Below are 26,832 nucleotides of genomic sequence, written 5' to 3' on the forward strand. Positions count from 1 at the left end.
ATGCTGGGAGAAAAGTGTTAAACTGGGAATCATGCCTAGGATAACTTTTCAGATTGCTACCTCCTTAACACAACAGGCATTTCTTTCTCTCTACTGGAGTAAGAGGAACCCAATTGCTACTTAGGCATACTGCAATCCAGAATAAAAAGCATAATTCCGCAATTGGTATGGAAACATAACTGTTTCAAGTAATGAGCTTTGCATATAAGTATTTGGAGCTCTGCTTAAAGATAACTGAGGAGAGTGACTCCTTTTTTCCTTTTTTGGCATTTGCCTGCTTTTCGCCTAAACAACAGATTTTTCAGCTTTAAACACTGAACCCAATCCTAAGTAATTTATATGAACAAAGAAAATAAGCCAAATGGAAGAAAATTTGTGTATTTTACTGACCATATTCTTTGTGAGGTCTTATGAAGTAGTAAAACATTATGAGGAAGAGGAGCAATTCACCAAGCATAGTGACGGACACCTATAATCTTATCAACTCAGGAGGTAGAGGCAAGAAGATTGTAAGATTGAAGCCAAACAAACAAACAAGAAAACAGAACACAGACTTTTAGAGGCAGTTAAATTCAAATCCTAGCTCTGCCATTTTCCAGCTGTGTAATCTTAAGACACTAATGAAACGTCTCTGTGCCTCAGTTTCCCCATCTAAAAATGGGATGGTAAGAATTGTAGTTACATAATAAGGATGTTTTGAGGCTTAATTAATATATAAAGTATAATATATGAGTTAACTAAATAAATACTAGTACTTGTTTTTTGTTTTTTTTTTGTCAGTTGTGGGGCTTGAACTCTGGGCCTGAGTACTGTCCCTCAGCTCTTCAGCTCAAGGTGAGCACTCTACCACTTGAGCTACAGCGCCACTTCCGGTTTTCTGGTGGTTTATTGGAGATAGGAGTCTCAAGGTCTTTCCCGCCCAGGCTGGCTTTGAACCGAGATCCTCAGATCTCAGCCTCCTGAGTAGCTAGGATTACAGGCGCGAGCCACCAGCGCCCGGCTAAATACTAGTACTTGTAACAATAGCTTTTATTATGTATGTATTAACATGAAGAAGTTGTTCAACAATGAATGTTGTTCTGTTATATTCCAATACTGGAATAAATATTCCACTTTGAAAGTTTACAAACACAACTACAAAAGTGTAATCACATCAGTCAATAAGAAAATGATTTCTATTTGGTTTTTACACTTAATTAAATAAACCATAATTTTTAAAGGATAATTTTTAATTTGGTTCTCTTTCAATAATTTAAAGTTATAATTAATCATGGGAACATTAAGTTTTTTCACTTTGTGATACTGTAAATCAAACTCAAGAATCCTACCACTTGAAGTCAGGTGTTGGTGGCTCACACCTACAATCCTAGCTACTCAGAGGCTGAGATCTGAGGATCGCGGTTCAAAGCCAGCCCGGGCAGAAAAGTCCAGGAGACTCTTATCTCCAATAAACCACCAGAAAACCGGAAATGGCGCTGTGGCTCAAGTAATAGAGCGTTTGCCTTGAGTTGAAGAGCTAAGGGACAGCGCTCATACCCCCAGTTCAAACCTCACAACCAAAAACAAAACAAAAAAAACCCACTATCACTTGAGCCATGCCTCTTAGTCCTTTTGTTTTTTCACTTTGTTTTTCAAGTAAGGTCTCACACTTTCACCTAGGCTTGCCTCCTACTACAATCTCCACCTCCATCTCCCTAAGTAGCTGGGACTATAGGCATGTATCCCCACACCCACCCTGAAGGAGTTTTAAGTAGCACCAGATATTTATAGAAATTTTTCTCCAAGATGTATATAACTGATCTTTATACAAGTAGAATTCTATCATCCAGAGGTAGTTAATGTGCCATCTGACTTGAAATTTTATACTGCTTTTTCCCCTAGCTCTTGTAACTTCTCTTACTCATACTAGTATTCTTGACCTCATTCTGTTTATAATAAGATTATTAAAAGTTATTTTTAATATGGAAATTAACAAAAGGGATGGGCACATACTAGCATTTCCATCAACTTTTTCTCATTATTAAAAAAATAATTAACATTTACTGAGTGCCTTGTCACCTGTTTTACCTTGGTCCATATTCTTAACCCCATTTGATTCAACTCAATGAATCCAGTGAAAACCAACTATCTCCTAAAGACATAAGCTCTGCTGGCATCGCTATTGAAAGTTTTTGCTTATCACCGTCTTCTTCACTCGCTACTTTTCATTGAACAGTATTTCATGTGAATCACATACTTTTCAGTCACAGCTTCCTCATCACTGTTGCAGCTATTAATCTGTCTATGATTCTCTCTTATCTATCAAAGTTCTCGACTGCACTCTCAGTCTTTCTCTCCTTTCCAACAATGATTTCAACACTGAAATGTATGATTCTGCAAGCCTCTGGACTTTTCATTTCACTTCATGTCAGCCATCCACTTCTGTGGTTACTACCACAATCTTGTCATCATAACTTCTTTTTAAAAAACGCATGTAAGCTGCTCATCTTCGAATAATATTCTCCTTGTATCCTAATTTTGTTCCTACTATGAAGGTTCTATGGCCTCTTAAGAGACCTAAAAATTCATTAGCTCCATATTTCTACCCATCTATCAAAGCTTTCTCCTTCACTACCCTTCTTATCCAGCTTATATTCCATTAGCCTAGGAACACACTTAAGGACCATAAATTCCTTGCCATTCAACCCTTGCATCCCTTCCACCTGGCATAATTCCTCCCAAAAACAAATGACCACTTCCTCTATCCAAAATGAACCAAGTGAAATATGCGGCTAAGGAAAAACCACACAACAAAATACATTCAAGTGCAAATGGACATAAACACTGCCAAATAATCCTATCATTTTACTCTATGTATTCAAAACAATTCAAATCCTATAAATTGTAGCTTTAGGCCTTTGATTTTCTATGCTCATTTTTTAGCAAAGACTCTGCCTTCTACTGTACTAAGAAACAGAAAAAAACAGATTAACCTTCCAGTGGGAAGCTGAGGATATTTCTGTCTGCTAGCGTCTGATTTAAGTGTAAATTTTTCATTTTTTTCTTTTCTATTAAATAAGAATCTAAGTATGGGGTACATTTTTTACAAGAATCTACAGCAAGATAATTAGAGAGCCTAGAATCAATCCTTAGAGAGCCTAGAATCAATCATCCTTGTCTAAATTTTGGTGGCTAAGTAGAAAATAGTGAAGCTCTAAATTTGCACTAAAACTAAATAAAACAACTTTAATCTCTCTCTGTGTGTTTCTCTGTCTCTTTCTCTCTCTTTCTCTCCCTCTTTTTCTCCTCTCTTTCTTTCTCACACACACATTTTGAAAACAAACATAACACTAGTGTTTTCTGACAACACTGAACATCAGTTTTTTGACAAATGAAACTTTGCAATGTTATTAATACTAGATCCAAAGAAGACTTTCCCCTGTGAAAATAAAATAATGTACTTGACAGAATTTTACTAGCCAAGGGTGGGGAAAGTAAAATTATTACGAGTTACAGACACAGACTTTCTAGTTGGAACAGAGATATTAGTGACTCATCAGGAACATATGTAGATTTAAGATTCTTAACTATAAACAGTATGTTTCAGGCCTGGGTGGTCTGTGCTTTGTCCAATAATATCTAAATTGGCTTAACCTCAAAATAAATGTTTCCTTTTTATTACTCTGAGTCATGAAAAATATCCAACCTTTGTTCAAAAACAGAAAAGTTTTCAATAAAACTTCTGAGCAATGTCTATATTTTCAATAGGTAGTTAGGGATCACTATTCACTAAATACATGTAAAGAGATATTAAATTATGTCTCAGTATTTTAAAGAACATTATAAATAAAATGGAAAATGCCCAATGAGAAATAAATGCCCCCTATGTACATGATCATTGGTTCTTTTTGCATAGTAGTTCATTTAACAAGCTGAAAAGATGAAGTGCTCCATAGTTGATAAGAAATCATTTAACATACTCTACAAGCCATCTAAAAACTACTTTTAAGTTAAACATGACATTTTTACTTCAAAAGTAAACCTAAAATACCAACTGATTAGGTGAAATAACAGAATATTGAATATTGAATATTAGAATTGCATAACAGTTACTTTCCAGAAGTCTATTTGGCCTAAGGGCTGGGTATAGTGGCTTTCACCTGCAATCTGGCACTGGAAAGGCAGAAATTAGAAGAACTGAAGTTCAAGGCCAGCCTGGGCAAAAAGTTTGCAAGACTGCAGCCAGACATGGTGGTACACACCCACAATCTCAGCTACATAGTAGGTATTGGTAGGATTGTGATCCATGGCAGGCCCCGAGGAAAAAAAATATCATATACTTACCTGAAAAATTAACTGAAGCAAAAAATGACACCATGTGGCTCAAGTATGTAACCCTCATTTGAATTCCAGTACCATAAAACAAGATAAATGGGCCTGACACTGGTAATCCTAGCTACTTAGGAGGCTGAGATCTGAGGATGACAGTTCAAAGCCAACCAGGGCAAGAAAAGTCTAAGAGTTCTTATCCTCAATTAACCACAAAAAGGTTGGAAGTGGCGTGTGGATCAAGCAGTAAACCACTAGCCTTGAGCAAAATTGCTCATTCACAGCTCCCAGCCCCCATGTTCAAGCCCCAGTACATGCACATAGAGAGAGAGAGAGAGAGAGAGAGAGAGAGAGAGAGAGAGAGAGAGAGAGTCTAAAGAAGTATTCATACTAAAAGAGATGAGAGTGGTGGAAAAGAAGAGAAAAGCCATAACTCTTAGTAAAATCTATGTGCAGTATGGTAAAATGGCTCCCTAAAATCTGCCAAAGAATTACTCTCTTCAAAGCTGAAGGAGCAGACATTTTTCATGGATGACAGGAACTTGGTCTAACTCAGAATTTTCTTCTATACCTGCTTAATGAGCTGGCCAGAAAATATTCTGAAGTCATACAAAACTGTATCACTGGAATATACAAATACCAAAATCATCATGACCAGATGTGTAGAACTGGATTTCTCACTATTGGCTTTTGAAGTAAGTATTAAATATTATTTGTTCTAACCCTAAACTCCTTCCTTCCAAAAAAGCTCAATTAAATATGAAACACTTTCTGTCTGTATGGAAAGCCAGGGAGAGCTATGAGAAAGTGTTTTAGCTATAACTAGCTGTATTCCATACAGAGCCTATGAGCTTCAAGTGTCACTCAGAATCTACATGGTTCAATGTCACTCAGAATCTATATGTTTCAATTCTCAAAACTAAAGTCAAACACCAAAAATACTTGCCTCTAAAAGATTAATATGATCTTTTAATTTTTATTATATATTATATTTTCTAATAATTAAGATGCAATTAATAAATTACCCATCTTACAGCTGCAAAAATTATTTTATTGGAATAAAATGGGTTGAGAAAAATTATACACTATTAATATTGAAGAATATAAAACTTAGCTTGAGTTTGGATCTGTACATTACCCTCCTATAACTAAATATATCTAAATCAATGATGTTAGAGGAAACCAACATTCTAAGAAAACTTTTTTATACAAAGAAAATAAGGGAAAAGAAAGAACATTTGTTATTTTTCAATCATTCTACTTATAATATGAAAATAAAGGGTATTTTCTTTTCTTACCAATTTTAAGACATTATTACCAAAAGTCAAGAGCATTAATACAGGAAACCTTTTATGAACAGATAGTAAGCTTTGGGGCTGGGAAGGTGGCTCAGTGGTAGAGAGCTTGCCTTGCATGCCTGAGGCCCTGGGTTCGATTCCTCAGCACCACATAAGCAAAAAGAAAAAAGCTGGAAATGGCGCTGTGGCTCAAGTGGTAGAGCACTAGCCTTGAGCTGAAGAGCTGAAGGATAGCGCCCAGGCCCAGAGTTCAGGCCCCACGACTAGACCCTCCCCCCCAAAAAAAAACATATAGTAAGCTTTACAATTTTTAAATATAATTTAGGTGGGGAGAAGAGGAGTGGAGAAAATGAGGGAGTGGGTAACACTGTTCAAAAAGAAATGTAAGCTGGGCGCTGGTGGCTCAAGCCTGTAATCCTAGCTACTCAGGAGGCTGAGATCTGAGGATCGCAGTTCAAAGTCAGTGAGGGCAGGAAAGACCATGAGACCTATCTCCAATAAACCACTAGAAAACCGGAAGCGGCACTGTAGCTCAAGTGGTAGAGCGCTAGAGCTGAAGAACTCTAGCTGAAGAGCTGAGGGATAGCGCCCAGGTCCAGATTTCAAGCCCCACAACCGACAAAAAAAAAAAAAAAGAAAGAAAGAAAGAAATGTATTCCTTACCTTACTTATGTAACTGTAACCCCGCTGTACATCACCTTTACAATAAAATTTGAATATCTATCTATATAATTTAAACAGAAGTGATTGCTATAAAGCAAAAAACTCATCAACTCTTGGGGTTTCTTTGTGTGTGGGGGGTGGGGGGAGAGGGGGAGAGTCCGGTCGTGGGGTCTGAACTCTGGGCCTGGGCGCTGTCCCTCAGCTCTTCAGCTCAAGGCTAGCGCTCTACCACTTGAGCCACAGCACCACTTCCGGCTTTTTTCTTTTTGCGTATGTGGTGCTGAGAAATCGAACCCAGGGCCTCAGGCATGCAAGGCAGGCGCTCTACCACTGAGCCACCTTCCCAGCCCATACTCTTGGGTTTTTTTGAATGAACGTATATTTTCTATTAAAAATTTCACAAAAGAAAGCACTTTGTAATACTTAACAGCACTCATACTCCTTTCTCAGATAATATAACATCCTGATGTTTAATATACCACTAAAATACCAATTTAATCATTAGAATTTTGTTGTGTTTTTAGCAAAAAAAAAAATTCAGCTTAATGTACTATCATTTTGTATGGTCACCAAGACAGGATTAATGACTTTGGATACCTATGTTCTGATTACCAGACTGTTTCACTCACACATAGTATGAAATCCAAATTCTTATATGAAGAAAATTATGAAAAATTTTATGAGTTCTTCAAACATAAAGCAAAACTATTTCTAAGGCTAAAGTAAAACTCATTTTTAAGCCTTAACAATGACATTTGTCACCACAGGTGTCCCAAATGTCTGTTACTAAATCTACATATTTTCTATACATTTTTGTATACATTATGACAGAATCAAATTATGCGTTCAAAGTCTCTACATAAACCAGGATAAATTAACAGTTGCAGAATTTTTCACATGTGCTACAGTTTCATCAAACTACTGCCTAAATTTCAGGTGGCAACAATATTCAGAAACCTATAAAAGTGAAAGTAAATCTTTCAAATGTAAGCCAACTGAACATGGGATATAAGAAATATTCTTTCATAATAACTTAATTATCATACAAACATAACAAATAGCATTATAAGCTATCTAGTCTCATTATTTATATAGAAAAACTTATATAAAACACAATCCTTATGTAATATTCCATATATAGTTTGTATGAGTTAATATGATAATTATACTTCTAATTAAAATAGACATTTAGTCTAATCTCATAGTTACAGAAAGCTGTATTACATATGGGAAATGAGGAACTATTTTAACAGCAGACTTTACATCACAGGCCTGTGAAACACAAAAGAGTTTCTACCCTTCAGTAAACTCATAGTCAAATGAGGTTTACATGACACAAATAAAAATAAAAGGACTTTATAAAGAATACTATTCGGCCACGTGCCAGTGGCTCACACCTGTAATCCTTCCTAACTACTCAGGAGGCTGAGATCAGAGGATAGCAGTTCAAAGCCAGTTTGGGCAGAAAAGCCACCGTAAGAGTCTTATCTCCAATTAACCCAATTAATGAGCAGAAAACCAGAAGTGGCACTGTGGCTCAGGTGGTAGAGTGCTACTCTTGAACATAAAGAGGCTCAGGGACAGTGCCCAGGCCCTGGGTTCCAGCCCTGCAACCAACAAAAAACAACAACAACAACAACAACAAAATACACACAAAAATAGTACTAAATTCAAAAGGAAGGTCTTAGTAATGCGGAACTAACTTTCCTAAAACATGCAATTAACAAGGGAGGCAGAAATTGTAGTGTTTGGGACATCTTCTAAGTTGTAGTCACAAAGCTAATAAACATTTAACATAGCATTCTATATACATGCATAGAAGCCTTGTAAATTAATTTAAACGAGTTTCAACTGAGGGCAAGAAACCCATTGAATAAATCGTTTTAAATTGAAAGCTCTCTCATTTGAGTTAGGAAATGAAGAGGACAGGAGCCAGAGCAGGAACACTGGCACTGATGGCAGGTGGCTCTTCCTTGGGCAATGACAGCTGCAGGAAGAAAGGGTCACAGAAGAGTTAAAGCAGACAACTGAAAGCATAGAAATGTGTAAGATTAGCAACTGATAGTACAAAAATAAGGAATTCTGACATCACAGAAGAGAATACTGAGCACTAATATTTAAGGGATGGCTGAAGAAGAAGTGTAATGAAGAAGCCATGGGATGGTGACTACAGAGAGAAAAAAAAGTATGAAAAGACACCATTTCATGGAGTCTTTTTATCTCCTCTAATGAGAAGTGTATAAAAAGGTCCTAGGTAGCTGGGAGACCTTTTCAGATAAGTATCCTTTTCACATAAGTGTACACTAGATTTAATTACAGTTCATGTTAAGGACCTCAGAGATAAATGTCTGAAGAGTCACATGGTGGAAGCCAAGTTACAGTGGCACACAAGAAAACCTAAAAGCAAGTACAGACAACACATTTGAGAATTCTGATTGTGAAGAAAAAGAAAACAGATAGTGACTAGAAGGAACAGTGAGACAAAAAAGGTTCTTACTCTTTCCTTGCTTCTCTCATTTCCTTTCCTCTTAACATGTATATACTTTCAATCTCTAAGACTTTCCTCTTCTGCATCATCATCTTCACCACCCACTTCTTGACTTCATGTATTTACGATGAGTGGATCTTTCAGGGCTTGGATATGATGTGGCTTGTTGATGAAGCATCTGCCACACTCCCTGGGTAACACTAATCACTGCTTTAAGATGTATCACACCACAAGCCATTTAAAGTAATCTATGTATAAAATTATTGTCTCCTCTAGCAGACAGTGAGTTGGCTACCAAAACACACAGCTCATCCTGAATGAGCAAAACCACCAATTATACACTGTTAAGATCACAGTACATAACGAGAAGGACAGGAGAAGAAAAAGAGGAAAGGAAATAGAGCAGAACTAAGAACTCATCACATTGAAACTCCTACCACCTGGCCTGTGGTAATAAGGGGAGCTAGAGACTCTGATACATTGAAAAGGGGCATTCATTTCTAGTACATCTTTTTGGAGGGAGAAAATGTAGTATAAAACAGAGATTCTCAATAAGTATACCTCCCACAACTGCCCAGTGACTAGATCCTGATCCTTTCCTTACTGTGCCCTGACTTGATGGGAAAGGGGAAGTTTCCAGAATCTGAGTCAGTTGCCTCCAGCTGTGAGCAGCACCAGCCACTCTCCTCACTCTGAAAAAAAGCACAGGCCAACCTTTCTCCATGCTGCTCAGAGAAAATGTGAATGCCAACTGAACCAGGCATATTGAGTAATGAGGCAAGCAGGAAACAAGGTCAAGTCCAAGTTTTCTTCCTCTCTAATTAAGAAACCCTTGACAAGTTCCTTAACCTCTCAAATCTCCAGTTGCCTTGCCTATACATGGAGAAGATTTCAATATCATCTACTACTGAGCACAGTAATGTGCTAGTTACTACTTTTTCACTTTTCATCAAAACTATACGATTCAGGAACCTAGTCTAGCTCTGAAACTCCAGGAGGCACAGACTAGCATTATAGCATATTTAAGTCATAATATGTGCATATGTTATTTCCATTAAGTTCCTTTTAATATGATTTCTTCAAAGCTAATAAAATTTAGGTAAGTATTTGTTCCTCTGATTCATTGCATTTATCACTCTCATTGGTATATTCTTAGCTCTGGTTTAAAACTTAAGTCACAGGAATAGAATTGCAAAGATCTCTAATGTTAAAAAAAATTATCTACTATAGCTGGGTGTGATAATGTATCTATGATCCAAGCAACAGAGGCTGAGGCAGGAGGATTGTGAGTTTATGGCCAGCCTGGGCAACACAGCACCCTGTCCAAAAAGGCAGAACTTTAACCTAAAAAAGAGTTAATGTTTTAAAGACACAATAAATTTCTTGTCATTATTTTTATAACAACAGCAGTTAATAACATTTCAATTTCTTCTTTATGTCAAAGTTTCACATTTCAATTGGAGTATATTGTTACTGTGGCCAATTTGATCTAGAAAGTAAGAATGCAAAACCTATTTGGGGCAAGATCATTTCACACCCATCTTATAAAATCATAATTAAGGTGAGGGGATGGGGGGAGGATAGGATGGGAATGGGAAACAAAGGAGGAGGCTACAATGCTTGATAAGAAATGTACTCATGGGGCTGGGAAGGTGGCTCAGTGGTAGAGCGCTTGCCTTGCATGCCTGAGGCCCTGGGTTCAATTCCTCAGCACCACATAAGCAAAAAGAAAAAAGCCGGAAGTGGTGCTGTGGCTCAAGTGGTAGAGCGCTGGCCTTGAGCTGAAGAGCTGAGGGACAGCACCCAGGCCCAAAGTTCAGGCCCCCATGACCGGACCCAAAAAAAAAAAAAAGAAATGTACTCATTATCTTGCCCATGTAATTGTAACCCCTCTGTACAGTATTTTCACAATAAAAGAATTAAAAAATTAAAAAAATAAAAAGAATCATACTTAAGTACAAATTTAAGTTATTTACAGCTTTATAAAAATAACCTAGAGGCAGGGAATGTAGCTTAGCTGGTAAGGCACCTTCCTAGCATATAAAATCCCTAAACTCAATCTCTAGCCCCACAAGATAGTAAAAATAACAATATACAATATCTTTTAACCGACCAAAAAGAAAGTGATCAATTCATGATAAAAATAAAATTGATTATAAGCTGCTATATAGTATAGCTCTTTATTTCAAAAATAAATCGTAAATAATGCATACAGTAGCAGTAACAAGTTTAATTCAGTTAAAAATTCAATCATACTTAAAGTAATATAATGGACAATTAAAGTTCAGTAACATAATACATTTCTAATCATTTTCTTAACATTATAAAGAAGAGAAAAAACAGAAAACAAGAGTAGCAATTGAATGGAGGGGTTGGGTTGGAAGGGATGGGGGAGAAGCATGAAAGGGACTTCATAGGTAAATCAATTGAATCTGCATGGTTACAGTCTATCTGGCAATGTGTAACACTGAATATTTAACTAGAGTGCACAAGATGTATATTTGAGAATATACCTCAGATGCCTTAAATATAAACCACTACTTAAAGTGAGTTAAACCTAAGGCACAAGGAAGATAAGTGGTTGATCAAAGGTGACAGTAAAATAAGTAAGCATTTGAGCCGGCACAGCTAAACTCCAAAGACAGATATTCTTAGCCAACTCTGCTATTCTACAGTGTATCTGGATTACCTTGAGGAAACTCAAGCAGAAAAAAGTAAAAGAAACAGAAACACAAGTTAGAAAAAGGCAACAGTATTATAGCATTCCACATAAATGGTAGAACAAGGATTTAAATTTGAACTGCTTCAAATTTAAGCATCAAAACACCACAAATGTCTAGTCAAGAACTTCCTGTGATTATCTACTTTGATTGTGAAGGACAAAAGATAGATACTAAAATCAATTTCTATGCAATATGCGTGTGTTATGCATCATGTGATTAATATATTTTAAATGTATATTTTTTGCTTCCAAGACTAATACTTAATCATATTACATTTTGATATTTTCCATTCAAACTCATTTATTTACATAGCTGCTTTGTCTCAGGCATTCACCAATGGGTAACAGCAAGCAAGTGGAAAAAAATCACTGAGCTAATGAATGTATTGTGATTGATTGGTATCTCAGCAAAAGCAGAATGAAAGAACAGTGGCTGTAGTTCTTAAACTACAGAAAAAGAATTTTAGGAATGTGAGAATTACTCTGGTGTTAATGAAGTAAAATAAAGAAGAAAAGTGTTCTCCAGCAGGAGCAACCTAATAGTGGATGGGAACCTGCTAGAGAAGTTTCTGTGGTAAAGGAAGTTTACACTGGCAGGAGATATAGACAATTTGGAGAAGTAAGAAGGAGAGATATCTAAAATGTGATCCAAAATGTCAACACATAAGGATATTAACCACATATTACTTGTGGCAAATCTATTTTTATTTTGGCTTCTCAGGTTTTCAGATAATTGTGCCCAAATACATTACTTGAAAATTTTAAGAAATAAAAATTTTGCAATTCAGGAGGCTGAGATCTGGGGATCACAGTTCAAAGGCAGCCTGGTATGAAAGTCCTTGAGACTCTTATCTCCAATAAACTTCTTAGAAAAAGCCAGAAGTCAAGCTGTAGCTCAACTGGTAGAGCACTAGCCTTGAGCACAAAGAGGCGTAGGGACAGTGCTGAAGCCCTGAGTTCAAGCCCCAAGACCAGCAATAAAAGAACTAACAATTTTAATTATAAGAAATAATTTGTTCACTGTTTTTGATAGGAGACAAAGAGAAATACTATGTAGGTAGAAATACTATAAACACAAAACTGTGACTACCGAAAGTGACATCAAAATTTATCTTTAAAAACCTTGCTACAGGGCTGGGAAGGTGGCTCAGCGCCCAGGCCCAGAGTTCAGGCCCCATGACCGGACCAAAAACAAACAAACAAAAAAAACTTGCTACATTATTTTCATGACAATAAAATGGCATTCTAGGTGGCTTAAAATTATTTTGTTTATAATTTTCACTTATATCATGTTAAAAATGCCATCCATAAAATAATCCCTTTGTCTATGAGACTTTAGAACATTTCTTTTTTCCACGATTATAAAGAAGATCCTAAATCAAGATGTATGATGAATCCTATAATTAAAAGCAAACAAATGCTTTAAAGAGTACCTGAGATAAAATTTTCTAGCAAATTCTTAACTATGCTTTCTGCATGGTCTGTCTTAACTACAGCTATAAATTAAAGCTATTACAAAAGCACATATACTGATAAAGTAACTAAAGGAGGCAGAATCATATACCTAGAAAAACAATACAGTGGTTCATGCCTCTAATTCTAGCTACTCAGAAGGCTGATATCTAAGGATCCAGGTTTGAAACCAGCCTAGGAAGAAGATATCCCTGAGTTTCTTATCTTCAATTAACTCTTGAATTAAAAAAAAAAAAGCCAGAAGTAGAACTGTGGCTCAAGTGGTAGAATGCTAGCCTTGAGCAAAAACACTCAGGGACAGCACCCATGCACTGAATTCAAACCATAAGAGAAGGAAGGAGGGAGGAGGATGAGGAAGAAGAAGAGGAAGAGGGGAGAGAAAGAAGGAGGAAGCATGGGGGGGAGGGCAGGAGGGAAGAGAGAGAAGGAGGAGGAAGAGAAAGAGGAGGAGGGGGGAGGGAAAGAAGAGAAGGATGCCCTCTAGACTGTACACAAAGAACCTTCTTTCAAACATCCTCTTACTAAAATTCCTCACAGAATCCATAGCATTGTTAAATACCTCCATGCCTGCATGGCTGGCAGGCCAGCTGGCTACAAACCAAAACAGAACCAGAGTTCTCTCTTCACACAGTCCCTCTCCTACCCCATGCCTTGCAGTATTCTTAGGATTCCATCCTGGGGTTTGGATGAAAACTTTCCATCACTTTGCATGAGATAACGTATGTGAAAGAATACAAAATAACCTGTTAAGAGCTACATGAGGGCTGGGAAGGTGGCTCAGTGGTAGAGTGCTTGCCTTGCATGCATGAGGTCCTGGGTTCAATTCCTCAGCACCACATAAGCATAGAAAAAGCCCGAAGTGGCACTGTGGCTCAAGTGGTAGAGTCTGCTAGCCTTGAGCTGAAGAGCTGAGGGACAGCATTCAGGCCCCACGACCCACAAAAAAAAAAAAAAAAAAAAAGAGCTGTGTGAAAGTACTATAGTTTCATTATACATTTTGTTAACCTGAGTTTATAATGCCAAAAATGTTATTTTGATTTTTAAGTCAATTCAGACTTTACTCGTCACAGCCTTTAGAAAATACTTATAAAACCAAGTTTTTCAAGTTCTATCTTTGAAAAACAAAAAAGACTGATATACTTTCTATTGAAAGAAGCCTCATTTCCTTTTTTCCAGATTAGAATAAAAACACAAGTTGACTTGTTTAAACATCAAATTTGGCAATACCATTTCATTAATTATCTAACTTTCTGCAGTGAGATTTAATATGATTATTAATAAGTTAAATAAACATGTCCACAACTATCTGTATGGATAGGAAAATTTACTTCCAGGAATAGAACACTGCAACTGCAATGGCCCAAGCTCTGCATAATACAGTTACTCATTACAGACACAAGCCAGAGTTCTGAAAAACATGTAACTTTGTTTTGTTTGGTTGTAGTTATTTTTTGTAAATGGTTTCATTTGACCATTCACCAATTCTCTTTTGTTGAGTTATTCAAGCTAACATCTGCCAAGAACAAGAATTTGGTGATAGTACTTCTTTGGGGAGAAAAACAACCCCTTTTCCTCAGAAAACTGAAAGTGTTTATCTTGGCACTTAAACCTTGTATTGAGACTTCTGGAAAGTATTTTAAACTGTTGTTTTTAACCCAGACTTTGGGACTGAAACAGGAAAAGGCTCCATAGTTTTGCACCAAAACACATATTTATAGGGCAGGTTTTCTTTGTACACCAAAAATTCTAGGTTGGTGGCAACAGTTTTCTGAAAAATATAATTTCCTAGAACTATGTTACAAGTTGGATAATTATCAGACTATTGAACATATAATTTGTTTTTAAACTTCAAAAACTTCTTGTGACTAGAAAATGCTAAACCTTAAACATGTATATTATCAGGTTGTTTCCTTTAATTTATGCTATGAATTTTTTATTTAAATTTCATTGTAAAGGTGATGTACATAGGGGTTACAGTTACATACATCAGGTAGTGACTACATTATTCCCTCTCTCATTTTCTCCAACCCCCTCCTCTCCTACAAGTTATAAAGTTGATTTCCAAAATAATGTCTAGTGAGTATCACTGTTGTATTGGTTCACCCTTTGTCCCAACTTTTCTGTGATTCCTCTTCCTTTCCCCAAATCAAATAAACTTACATACAAGATAAAGGGTACATAAATCAACAACAGTGACAAAAGGGAATAAACCAAAGGGGGGGAGAAGTAACTGCAAATTAAAAAAAAAAAATCCCTTGCTTCCATTTCTTGGAAATAAGCATCATTTTACATGTTCATATCCACGTCGCTTTTGAGCCACTGTGATCCTCTGCTAAGAATATCCTAGACATATAAAAGCCTCGTCATTCTTGCTGTGACTGAATTCTGCCTAGATCCCCTAAAAGTCAACTGATGGAGTACTAAGAGACAGTGCCCATGGCCAGAATTCATACTCAGGACTAGCATCAAAAGAAAAAAAATGATTTAATGAATATATTGAGTGTTCTAAATGGGAATTAAATGGCATCATTAAAACATGGAGATTATAAGGAGTAGAAGCCAGACCCTGGTGGCTCACGCCTGTCATCCTACCTACCCAGGAGGCTGAGATCTGAGGATCACGGTTCAAAGCCAGCCCAGGGAAGGAAACCACTCCAATAAACCACTAGAAAACCAGAAGTGGTGCTGTGGCTCAAGCGGTAGCACGCTGAGTGCTCGCCTTGAGATGAAGAGCTGAGGGACAGCGCCCAAACCCAGAGTTCAAGCTCCAGGACCGACCAAAAAAAAAAAAAAAAAAAAGGAGTGGACAAAACACACACACACACACACACACACACACACACACAAATTCCCACAGACATTCTTATTAGCATTTGTATGCTCAGCCATCCTAACCCATTCTTCTCAGAGCCTCAGTGTGGATGCCAAGTACAATTCCAACACCTACAATATTAATATTTGCCAAGTATGTATAGTGTGCAGGTCACCTTCCTAGAAGGTTTACACAAAAGTCCACTATTAATTTTCTATGTAAGTTGAAAATCAAGAGTGAAGAATATAAAAAATCAGGTCTATAGAAGATGAACATCAGAATTTGACAACTGGCATAATGAACTTTCCAAGATAAGCTACTCAAGAGAGTAGGAGGGGAAAACTCAATTGACTTCTTTTCTCTTCTCACAAAGCATGAACTAGGGATTTATCTCTAACCATAAGGGGGGGGGGGGTTGTACCACTCTTGAAGGACATTAGGGAAATACCTTAGTTTCATGGTTGAACACAAACTTCTAAGGGATACTATTCAGAGTATTAAAGTAAATACTGTACCATATTTAAAGAACAATGAAGCATACCTGAAGAAGAACATGTACATGGCTGCAGTAATGCAGAACAACAGCACCTACAAGGACAAAACACATTTCTTGAAGTACATCACTTACAAAAAAAAAACACTGAGATCATTTGTATGACTTATAACAGATAATATCTACTATTATTAAATCTTGTACCAGAAATAAAGGATGTACAAACTAGTTTTATTTATTTGTTTATTAATTTATATTTGCTACCTTCCAAATAAAATATATCAGATTTGCTACCTTCTAAATACAACATGTTAAGCTAATAATAAAAATAATCAGCCGGGCGAATGTGGCTCATGCCTGTAATCATAGCTATTCAGGAGGCTAAGATTTGAGAATCGTGGCTGAGATTTAAGAATCATGCTTCAAAGCCAGCCCAAGCAGGAAAGTCTGTTAGACTCTTATCTCCAATTAACCACCAGAAAAACAGAAGTGGCACAGCTCTCGCCTTGAGCTGAAGAGCTCAGGGACAGTGCCCAGGACCAGAGTTCAAGCCCCACGACTAACAAAAATAAATAACTAAATAATAATCAGATAGTTATAATATATACATATAAAATGATTTCAAAAACAACTCATCAACTGCCCCACACCAACAGATACCCAAATACCCAGATACTCAAGTCTCTTATATAATATGACTCAGTATTGGCATGTATCTTATACGTGTTCTCCTGCATACTTTGAGTCAACACTAGATTATTTATAATAGCTGATACAATGTAAATGCTTTGTAAATGGTTGCTATGTTGTATTATTTAGGGGATTAATATCAAAAATATCTGTCAAGTGAATAATTCTTTCTGAATATTTTTAATCAACGGTTGAATCCATGGATATGGAATCCAATGATATAAAAAATTGGGTATATAGTTTATGTATTAAGATGGATACTTTACATATAATACATATATACATATATACAAAGAGTAACATATACACACAATAAGTACAAATATAAATACACATACAAGTTAAGTAAATTTATGTAGAACAGAGCTCAAAAACAAGATGATTTTTTTAACTATTCTATCAGAATAACTGAAGCAGCAAGTAACTCTACAAGGATAACAGCTTTTCTATATTCAAGTCAAGTGATAAAACGATAGCCGGTGAATTATTGTATCAAGGTGACTAGATTTCTTATGATGTAAAATACATTCTAACTAGCACCCAATTTTAATCCGTTAAAAAAAAAACCTCAAATAAATACTTCATCTTTTGTGAAATACAGACTATTTGTTTTAAAAATAGTTCTCCTAAAGTTAAGTATTATATCCAATAAGTATGGATTTAAGATGTTTCCATCAAAAGTATCATACTGAAGTGGTATATGGAAGCAATCCAGTCATGACAAAAGGCTTAGCTACAGCAACATGGTAGATCTAACAAGGAAGTTGTGAAATGCACTATGTTAGTAGCAGTGAGAATTAAGCACAAACACTGAGAAATTGACTACAAGAATAACAAAAATGAAAACAGTGTGAAACAGAGTTCTGCTATTTCCAACACAAATAATCTCTAATCAACCAGAGGAAAAGAGTAACAGTTTAGCTATTACAAATAAAGTGTGACAAGCTTGCCATCTTAATTAAAGATAAGCATTAGGAACAGAAAACAAAGATACCAATTACGATTAAACAAATGTACAATGTGTGTATATTATATATATGAACTATATATTAAATGTGTAATTTGTTTAATATACTATATGCATACACACTGTTCTCCCTGTCTTCCTTTTCCCCTTCTCTACCTCTTCCTCTGATTGCCTTAAAAAGTATCCTGTACATAATACCTAAGGCTTACTACTGCACAGCTTTTAGAAATATAAAGCATACAGGATAACTTTTAGTTATTGAGCAATTATAACTTATAAATTAAAGCCCTAGTGAGTATGCTTACCTGTTATCTATTATCTATTAATTTCTTCATCAATTCCAGATCATAAAACTCAATTTTTGATCTCCATATCTATCCCTTTCTATTGAGCAGTACTAGTTTCCCAAGTATTCAGTGCTGAAAGCTTTAAAAAAAAAAATACTTTCTCATAGTCTCCACCTTCTCAAGAAAATTCATCTAGTCTTGAGAGAATCAAATTTTCACCATGATTTATCCTAATACCTTAAACATGTCTATGACAGTTATTAGATAACTATCTTTATGATTTGAATACATTTGAATACATTTGAAACTGGGGAAAAGGGTAAGAGTTGTAAGTCAAGTGGTATAAGTCTGAGGCCTGAGCTCAAATCCCAGCACCTTCAAATAACTCTTGTTATGTGTGATTGGATTTTTTTCTGTGATTTGCCAAAGCCTTACCTATAAATTCAGATAATGAGATAGTGCTTACAAAAGTGTGAGGTACTTGACAAATCTTTTTTCTTTTGCTTCTCATAGAAATGACTGAGACAAAAAAAAAAAAAAAAAAAACTAGTGCAGAGACCTAAATCTAGATAGGATTTTTTTTTTAAGTGCACTCTTAAGTGATTCAAATCTCAAATACTTTGGCTCATCTTTTATACAGCAAAGAATCAAGACATGAAGATAGTAAAAAGAGGGGAATAAACCTGAAGGATATTAAAATACAACTAATAAATTCATTCCACAAACTACTATGTGCCAAATACTTATGTAGCACTTACAATAGCAAACAATATGAAAAAAAAAGTCTGTCCTCATGAAACATATCTACTAGTCATAAAAGAGAGGGTATTGGGGAAAAATAACATGTCAGACCACGGTAAAAGTTTTAGAGGAAAATGAAGTAAAATAAGGAAACAGAAATGTAGGAGAGACAGGAAACTGTTTTCTTATACCAAGTAGCAAGGGAGGAAGACTATTCAGAGGGACTATGGACACAAATGAGCCAAGGAAACAAATCAATAGAGAACTGGAAGGATTATGGACTTTACCATAGAACTTACGGAAATAATCACAATGGAACCCAATTGTGCAATAAGAGAAAAAAGGAAGATGGGAACTGAGTGTACAATCCATTCAATAATATGTCAACTAAAACTACTAAAAAAAAGATTTTCATTTTGGGCTAGTATGTTAACTTTCTATTATAGTGAGAAATACCTGAAATAATCAACTCCTAAGGAGGAATGGTCTATTTTGGCTCACAGCTTCAGGAGTTTCAGGGCATGGTCACATGTCCCTATTGCTTTGGGCTCAGTATACCATGGTGAGAGCATGTGGCAGAGGGATTTGGGGATCCAGGAAGTAAAGAAACAGGAAAAGGATGGTGTCCCACTATGTCCTGTAAGACACAGCCAGTTAGTTACCCAGCTGCCTCCCAACAGGCCTCACCTTAAATGGTTCCAGTACCTCATAATAATGACATAAAATTGTTGAACAAGATTTTAACGCTTGGGACTTTGTAGAACAGCCAAGATTCAAACTACAACACTAAGAAGCACTTTTTCAGCATTTTTAAAGTCACTATGCTAGTTTATTAGTAATTCTGAGTTCAAAGAATACTTCCCCAAAGAAATGTAAATCTTTAAATGGTCAAGAATAGTCTCTAGTTTACAAATTATAAAGTTCAAATGAACCTCAGAATAAACCATTATGCTTTTTTTTCTTCATATGAAGAGATGTCACCCAGAGTAAGCTACATGCTTAATGGGCTGTTTCTTGCAATCCTTCATCAAATAAATACTGAAAAAGTTGTTCCTCTGTCATCTGCTAGATACAGAGGATATTTATACATACTTCTGATTCCAAGGAACTTACAGGTTGCTACTCCACAGGTCAACACAATAACTACTGAATACTTTCTGTTACTTAGATGCTTCAAAGCTTATTGAAATATAACTGACATGAGCAATTTTGAAAGTTCTGATGTAAGTAAATACCTGTAATATAATTATCATACAAGATTCATTTATAATACCCAGAAAAATATTTTCTAATTATTTACTTATTTAAATTTACTAATTCTAGATTTCGCTTACTTGGTGTTAAGTTTATTTTACTTTTTACAAATCAGGATCATTATATTTGAAGTTTATTACTTATAGACAACATTATCTTTCTTTTTAAAAAAAATTTTTTTGGGGGGGTCCGTTCGTGGGGCATGAACTCTGGGCCTGGGCGCTGTCCCTCAGCTCTTCAGCTCAAGGCTAGCACTCTACCACTTAAGCCACAGCATCACTTCCGGCTTTTTTCTTTTTGCTTATGTGGTGCTGAGGAATCAAACCCAGGGCCTCATGCATGCCCGGCAAGCGCTCTACCACTGAGCCACCTTCCCAGCCCTGTATTATCTTTCTCACTTTTCTCAGTCATGACAATCTCTAACTTAATTGAGATAAGAGCATCTTTTGTATTTAATGTGGTTAATAGTATGTTTAGATTTAAATCTATCATCTTAGATTTTTCCTTTCTGTCTCTTGTTTATTTCGTCTACTTTTTTCTGAATTAATTGTTTTCAGAAACCATTGTCTGTGCTTTGATGGCTTGTTTCACTGAGTGTTTTGTTTTCTAGTCTTCACAGTATATATCTTTAATTTTATTTATTTGTCAATCATGGGGCTTGAACTCAGGGCCTTGAGGTCTTCAGTTAAAGGCTAGCACTGTACCACTTGCAGCACAGTGCCACTTCCAGTTTTCTGGTGGCTAATTGGAGATAAGAGTCTCACAGACTTTCCTGCCTGGGCTGGCTTTGAACTGTGATCTTCAGATCATAGCCTCCTGAATAGCTAGGATTACAGGCATGAGCAACCGGCACCCAGCAGTACACACCTTTAAATTGGTACAGCCAACATTGCAATACTGTATTAATATATAAGAGCCTTTCTTATAAGAGCATATTTTATTTTCCTCCTAATCTTGTGCTAGCATTGTCATGCATGCTGTAAATTTGCTTATGTGTAGTTTCAACTAACTCTCTATTACATTTTAATCACTTTTTCTTAAAAATATATACCTGTTTATTTTTTCTCAGTTTCTTTTAAAAGATAGTTTTGTTGGGGCTGGGAAGGTGGCTCAGTGGTAGAATGCTTGCCTTGCATTCATGAAGCCCTGGATTCGATTCCTCAGCACCACATAAGCAGAAAAAGCCAGAAGTGGTGCTGTGGCTCAAGTAGTAGGGTGCTAGCCTTGAGCTGAGGAACTGAGGGACAGCACCCAGCCCCAGAGTTCAGGCCCCCACGACCAAAAAATTAAAAAATGAAAAAAAAATAGAAGATAGTTTTGCTAAGTATAGAAGTCTAGGTTGTTTATGGACCATTTTCTTTCAGTAGTTTGGAGATGGCATTTGCCCTAGTATCTTTTTACAATTTGACTGTGATGTGCCTTGCCTGGTTTCCTGTGTGAGGGTTTCATGAAGCTTTTTGAGTCTGTGAGTTTATAGTTTCCATCAAATTTGAACAGTGTCAGCTGCTACTTCATCAAACATTTGCCCCTTATCTTTTCCTTCACCAACTCCATCTGAAACTGTCCTACAACTTCCATATGTTCTCACTACTCTGTAAAGAAAACTGTTTTTCTTTTTCCTCTGTGTGTTTCATTTTGGATTCTTTCTATTGCTATATTCTGAACATTTTCTTCTAAATGATTTTATACCAGGTATAAACTGCCATTAAATAAAATTCTCATCTTACATGCTACAGTTTTCATCTCCATGGTAGAATGTAGATTTTTAACCTTTAATCTGTTACTATTTAAATTTTATAAAACTACATGATTTATTACAATAATTCTTTTTAATATCCATGTGTGTTAATTCTAAGATTTCTGTTAGTTCCTATTTAGTACTAACTTATTTATCGCTCAATCACAGGTCAAATATTTATAATGCACAAGGGTAATTCTTTACATGACATCAAATTTCCTGAATTTTACCTTTTTGGTAAAATAAAGGCTTTGTTCTGGTACATATTAAGTAACTTGGGGACACAGTAATCCTCTATGGATTTGCTTTTAAGATATTATAGGAGTGAGTACAGTAGTGTTCACCTTAGGGCTAATTATTCTCCATTACTAAAGATAAAGTCTTAGCACACACTTCACCCATTGTTACATAATTCTTTGAGATTTTCTATCATCACTGGATAATAGGAACAAATACTGTTCCTACTCCTGTTTGAATGCCAAGCACTCAAAAACATCAAATCTTAATAATATGCTGAGTACTTTCCTCTCTGTGCTAGGTCCTCTGAACTCTGTCCAGTATGATCTGCCTACACTCTCAGTTTTATTTTCTCAACTCAGAAAAGTCCAATGGGCATCATAAGAGTGATTCCTCTTTTCCTTGACTCATGCCTGGAAATTCTCTCTAGGCAGTGAGATACAGTGATAATAGGGCTCATTTGCTTCCGATAGCTCAGGGAACCCTTACCTTCAGTTTCTAATGTGTAGGCTCTTGCAAACTACTGTTACACAAATTTTGTCCATTATTTCAATTGCATAGTCATTTCTTTTGGTAGAGTAAATCCAGTCAGTGCTAATACATCCTGATCAGAAGCAGAGTGTGGATATTTAAATTAATGATAATATTAAAAAGCATTAAAATTCAGTTCCCCCATTTCCACTAGCCATATAGGATGTAACCAATAGCTCTGCCATTGAGGATGGAACAGGTGTAGTCCATCCTCACCACTGTAAAAGTCCTAATGGACATCACTAGCCAGTGAATGACATTTTTACTGTGTTTATGGCAATAAAACTCTGCATATTTTAAATCAGGTTGTAAACTATGCATATGTACATAATTTTGTATAATATTCTTTGCTTAGACTTTATTCAAAATCACTAGAATATTACTTTAAACTATTTCTCTAAAACATACTGCCCACAATATACACCATGAGAATTAAATGCTACCACATCAAATACAGAAGCTTCACAGTGACTAATAAATCACAGACAATTAATAAATGTCAAATATTGGCAAGACATAATTCCTCTGTAATTCCCAACAGCCTCACAACTATTGCACAAAGTACTTGAACAGGGTAAGTAATTTTAAATGATTTTGGTATGGATGAGATTAGATGGGGTGAGATCAATGGAAGCAGTGAGTGACATTGACCAAGATGCAAGGTACTGACTTGTTGGATTAAAATACTTTGTACAACTACTTAAAATTAAAATTTAAAAACATTTTTTAATTAAAAAAGTTTGTCCCAGGAAATGGAAACAAGAGGTTTCTTCTTTTCTCTGTTTTGCTTTACTTTTTTTAATTGTTTGTTAATTTATATGTCATTGAGAACATAAAAGGAGACAGAAGGGCTGGGAAGGTGGCTCAGTGGTAGAGCGCATGCCTTGCATGCCAGAGGCCCTGAGTTCGATTCCTCAGCACCACATAAGAAAAAAGGAAAAAAAGCCGGAAGTGGCGCTGTGGCTCAAGTAGTAGAGCGCTAGCCTTGAGCTGAAGAGCTGAGGGACAGTGCCCAGGCCCAGACTTCAGGCCCCATGACCGGACCCAAAAAAAAAAAAAAAAAAAAAGGAGACAGAAATGGAAAGACAAAGGGTAAACATGGAATAATGGTACTCATTGGACATTACACTGAAAATAAACTATACAACTTGTGGGTGGGGATAGGAAGGAAAAACTGGAGAGAGTGAAGGAAAGGGTGCCATTGCCCAAAAAGAAGGTGGTGGCTTATGCCTGCAATCCTAGATACTCAGGAAGCTACTAGCTGAGGATCTCAATTCAAAGCCAGCAGGAAATCCCTGAGATGCTTATCTCCAATTGTCCACCAGAAAACCAGAAGTGGTACTGTGGCTCAATGTGGTAGAGCACTAGCCTTAGGCTGAAGAGCTCAGGGATGCACAAAGGCACCATATTCAAGTACCACAACAGACAAAAAGAAAAAAGACTTACGTAACTGTAACCTCTTTGTAAAATTACCTGTATGATAACAATAAATATTTTTTAAATTTTTGTCACTAGGAATAGTGACCCATGCCTATAAGCCCAGATATTTGACAGAGATGGAAAGGGATCATTTTTTTGAAACCAACCTGGACTAAAATCTGGCCAGACCCTTTATCTCTATCCAAAACTGTCATCCCAGCTACATGGGAAATGTAAACAGGTGAATCAAGGTACAGGCTAGCAGGGGCAAAAAGGTGAGACCTTATTTTTTTAAAAGACTAAGTCAATAAAGGCTGAGTATGTGGCTCCAGTAGTAAGGCATGTGCCTGACTTAATTCACTGAAAAGATTTCTAGTTGAATTCATGTTATTCTAAAGCATGGGATTGTAGCCAGGCATGTTAGCACATGTCTATAATCCAGAATACTTGGATTAGTATGAAAGCTCTGTGTTGAAGTATAACCCTGGCAAAACCAAAACTGTATTTGAAAAAAAAATAAACTAAGAAAAAAAAATTGAAGGTCCAAAGACATTACTCAAGTGGTAGAGTGCTTACCTAGTAGGATTAGTACAATTAGTATAATAATTAGTATAATAATAATTAGTGTAACTCCCAGTACTGCCCACCACCAACAAAACATTTCATTCTCTTTTCAGAGTGAATAGTATCCCAATGCATGTATGTATCATATTTTCTTTATCCATTTATCAGTTGACAGACACTTAGGTTGTTCTATACTTTGGCTATTGTGGAAGGTATAGCAATAAACATGGAAATACAGATCTCTGAACAATGATTTCATTTCCTTTGGCTATGATACCAGGCATGGGATTGCTGGATTATATGCTAGTTATATTTTAACATTTTGAGGACTGCCATATTGTTTTCTATAATGACTGTACAATGCACATTCCCACCAACATGTTTCCTTTTCTCTACATTTCAGCCAGAGCTCACTGCTCACTATCTGTTGTCTTTTTGATAACACCCATTCTTATGGAATGAGGTGAAAATGATGTTATTAATTTTGACAAAAGTATTTCCAAATTTCTCTCCTAGAAGGCTATGGCAATAAATACTTCCCAAAGAGTTTATAAAGGCAGGTACTTCCTATTTCTTTATGCATATAACAACTGTGTTTAAAAAAATTGTCTCATCATTGCCAATCTGATGGGTTAAAGAAATATTATCTCATGTTATACTTTTCTTCCAGTAAGGCTTAATCTTCTCATGTTTATTTTGCATTGCTGAGAATTGAAGCCTTACAGTTGCAAGGTAAACATCTACCTCTAAATTCCGTCCCAACCCCAACCTTCACTTTATTTTTTTGATTTGTTGAACTGATTTTTCATATCCTTAGCCCATTTTGACTAGGCAAAGGAACCATTCTTGTCTTTTGAAATGGAATATACTTCTATTCAAACATGGGATTAATTTCAATATTATTACCAAAAATTGAGTGGTTAAATAAAAGTGATATCATGATGCATTGAGACAAAGGAGCAGCATGGAAAGTGAAGTCCCTGAGGCTGAAGAGCACTGCTCAGGAGGACCAGAGTTAAACACAACTTCCAATTACCTGCAGGAAAGTTACTGATGCTCTCATCACAGGCCATGCAGAAGCCTATAGAAGTGATGCCCCCCAATAACGACCTAGCAAAGGAGTCACACTAGATGAACACTTCAGAATCATGAAAATAACCACAAATATGTAGAGAAAGCTGGTGTTGTCATTTATGCTTCAAAACGGTTAAAACATATATGCAAGTGTCATTTTAAAGTCTATTAGAGATTGATGGTCCATTTAACTACTTCCTACCTCAGCATTCCTGTGCTGTTCTTTAACAGTTCAATAATTTTGTCTCTGGTCATAATAGACAGGACTACTCCTAATATGTTCAACTCCCTTCCCCACCCTGCACTACTTAATCACCTAGCTTTATTCTCAACTGAGATCCTATCTCTTCAATTATGCAAAGACCCACACTCAACTTTCTTTTCTTTTCTTTTTTTTTGCCAGTCATGGTGCCTGAACTCTGGGCCTGGGCACTGTCCCTCAGCTGTTCAGCTCAAGGCTAGTGCTCTACCTTGAGCCACAGCGCCACTTCCAGCTTTTTCTGCTTATGTGGTGCTGAGGAATCGAACCCAGGGCCTCATGAATGCAAGGCAAGCACTCTACCACTGAGCCACCTTCCCAGCCCCTCAACTTTCTTTTCTGGAGAAGAGGCAATAGCGTTCTGCTTGCTCATATATACTTAATTTATATTTTGTTATATATGAATCCACTCATCCAACAACACAGGAAGTAGCTTTGTATCTTTGTAATACTTTAGTACTCAGCAAGTGAAAGCAAAGGTGTGGATGCTGGTTGGCTCTTGTTTTTTGGACTCCTAATGATCTGGAAGTGAAACACAACAGGCAAGGAATCACAATTTCTTAATTCACTGTAAACATGGAGAGTTTAAAACATTTAGACCCTCCACCAAAGACCAGAGTACTCCATTCCTACCTCTACTAGGACCAAGAAAGGAAATACAGTTAATTAAAATGCAACTAATGACCAAGATAGTCAGCTGTTTCTTTGACTCCCCTCATTCATATTCCTCTATTTCATCATCACCTAATGGGACATCATAATCTATTAATACAACTAAAAACAAATGAGAGCAGGGTGCTGTTAGCTACACCTG

The 26,832-nt window shown here is 36.3% G+C and overlaps 1 protein-coding gene across 3 annotated transcripts in view; it reads right to left on the reverse strand.

Annotated features, from left to right (window-relative positions):
• Tmem135 (transmembrane protein 135) overlaps positions 1-26,832 on the reverse strand; it is a 234,834-nt gene that overhangs the window by 62,264 nt on the left and 145,738 nt on the right. For all 3 annotated transcript variants that reach the window (XM_070034818.1, XM_070034817.1, XM_070034816.1), the window contains one exon: positions 16,306-16,352. In XM_070034818.1, the coding sequence (XP_069890919.1) occupies positions 16,306-16,352 (47 nt within the window). The remainder of the gene's footprint in view (positions 1-16,305; positions 16,353-26,832) is intronic.

This window comes from Dipodomys merriami, unplaced genomic scaffold (assembly GCF_024711535.1).
Source record: "Dipodomys merriami isolate MVZ:Mamm:240054 unplaced genomic scaffold, mDipMer1.0.p SCAF_25, whole genome shotgun sequence".
In the NCBI taxonomy this organism is placed as follows: Eukaryota; Metazoa; Chordata; class Mammalia; order Rodentia; family Heteromyidae; genus Dipodomys; species Dipodomys merriami.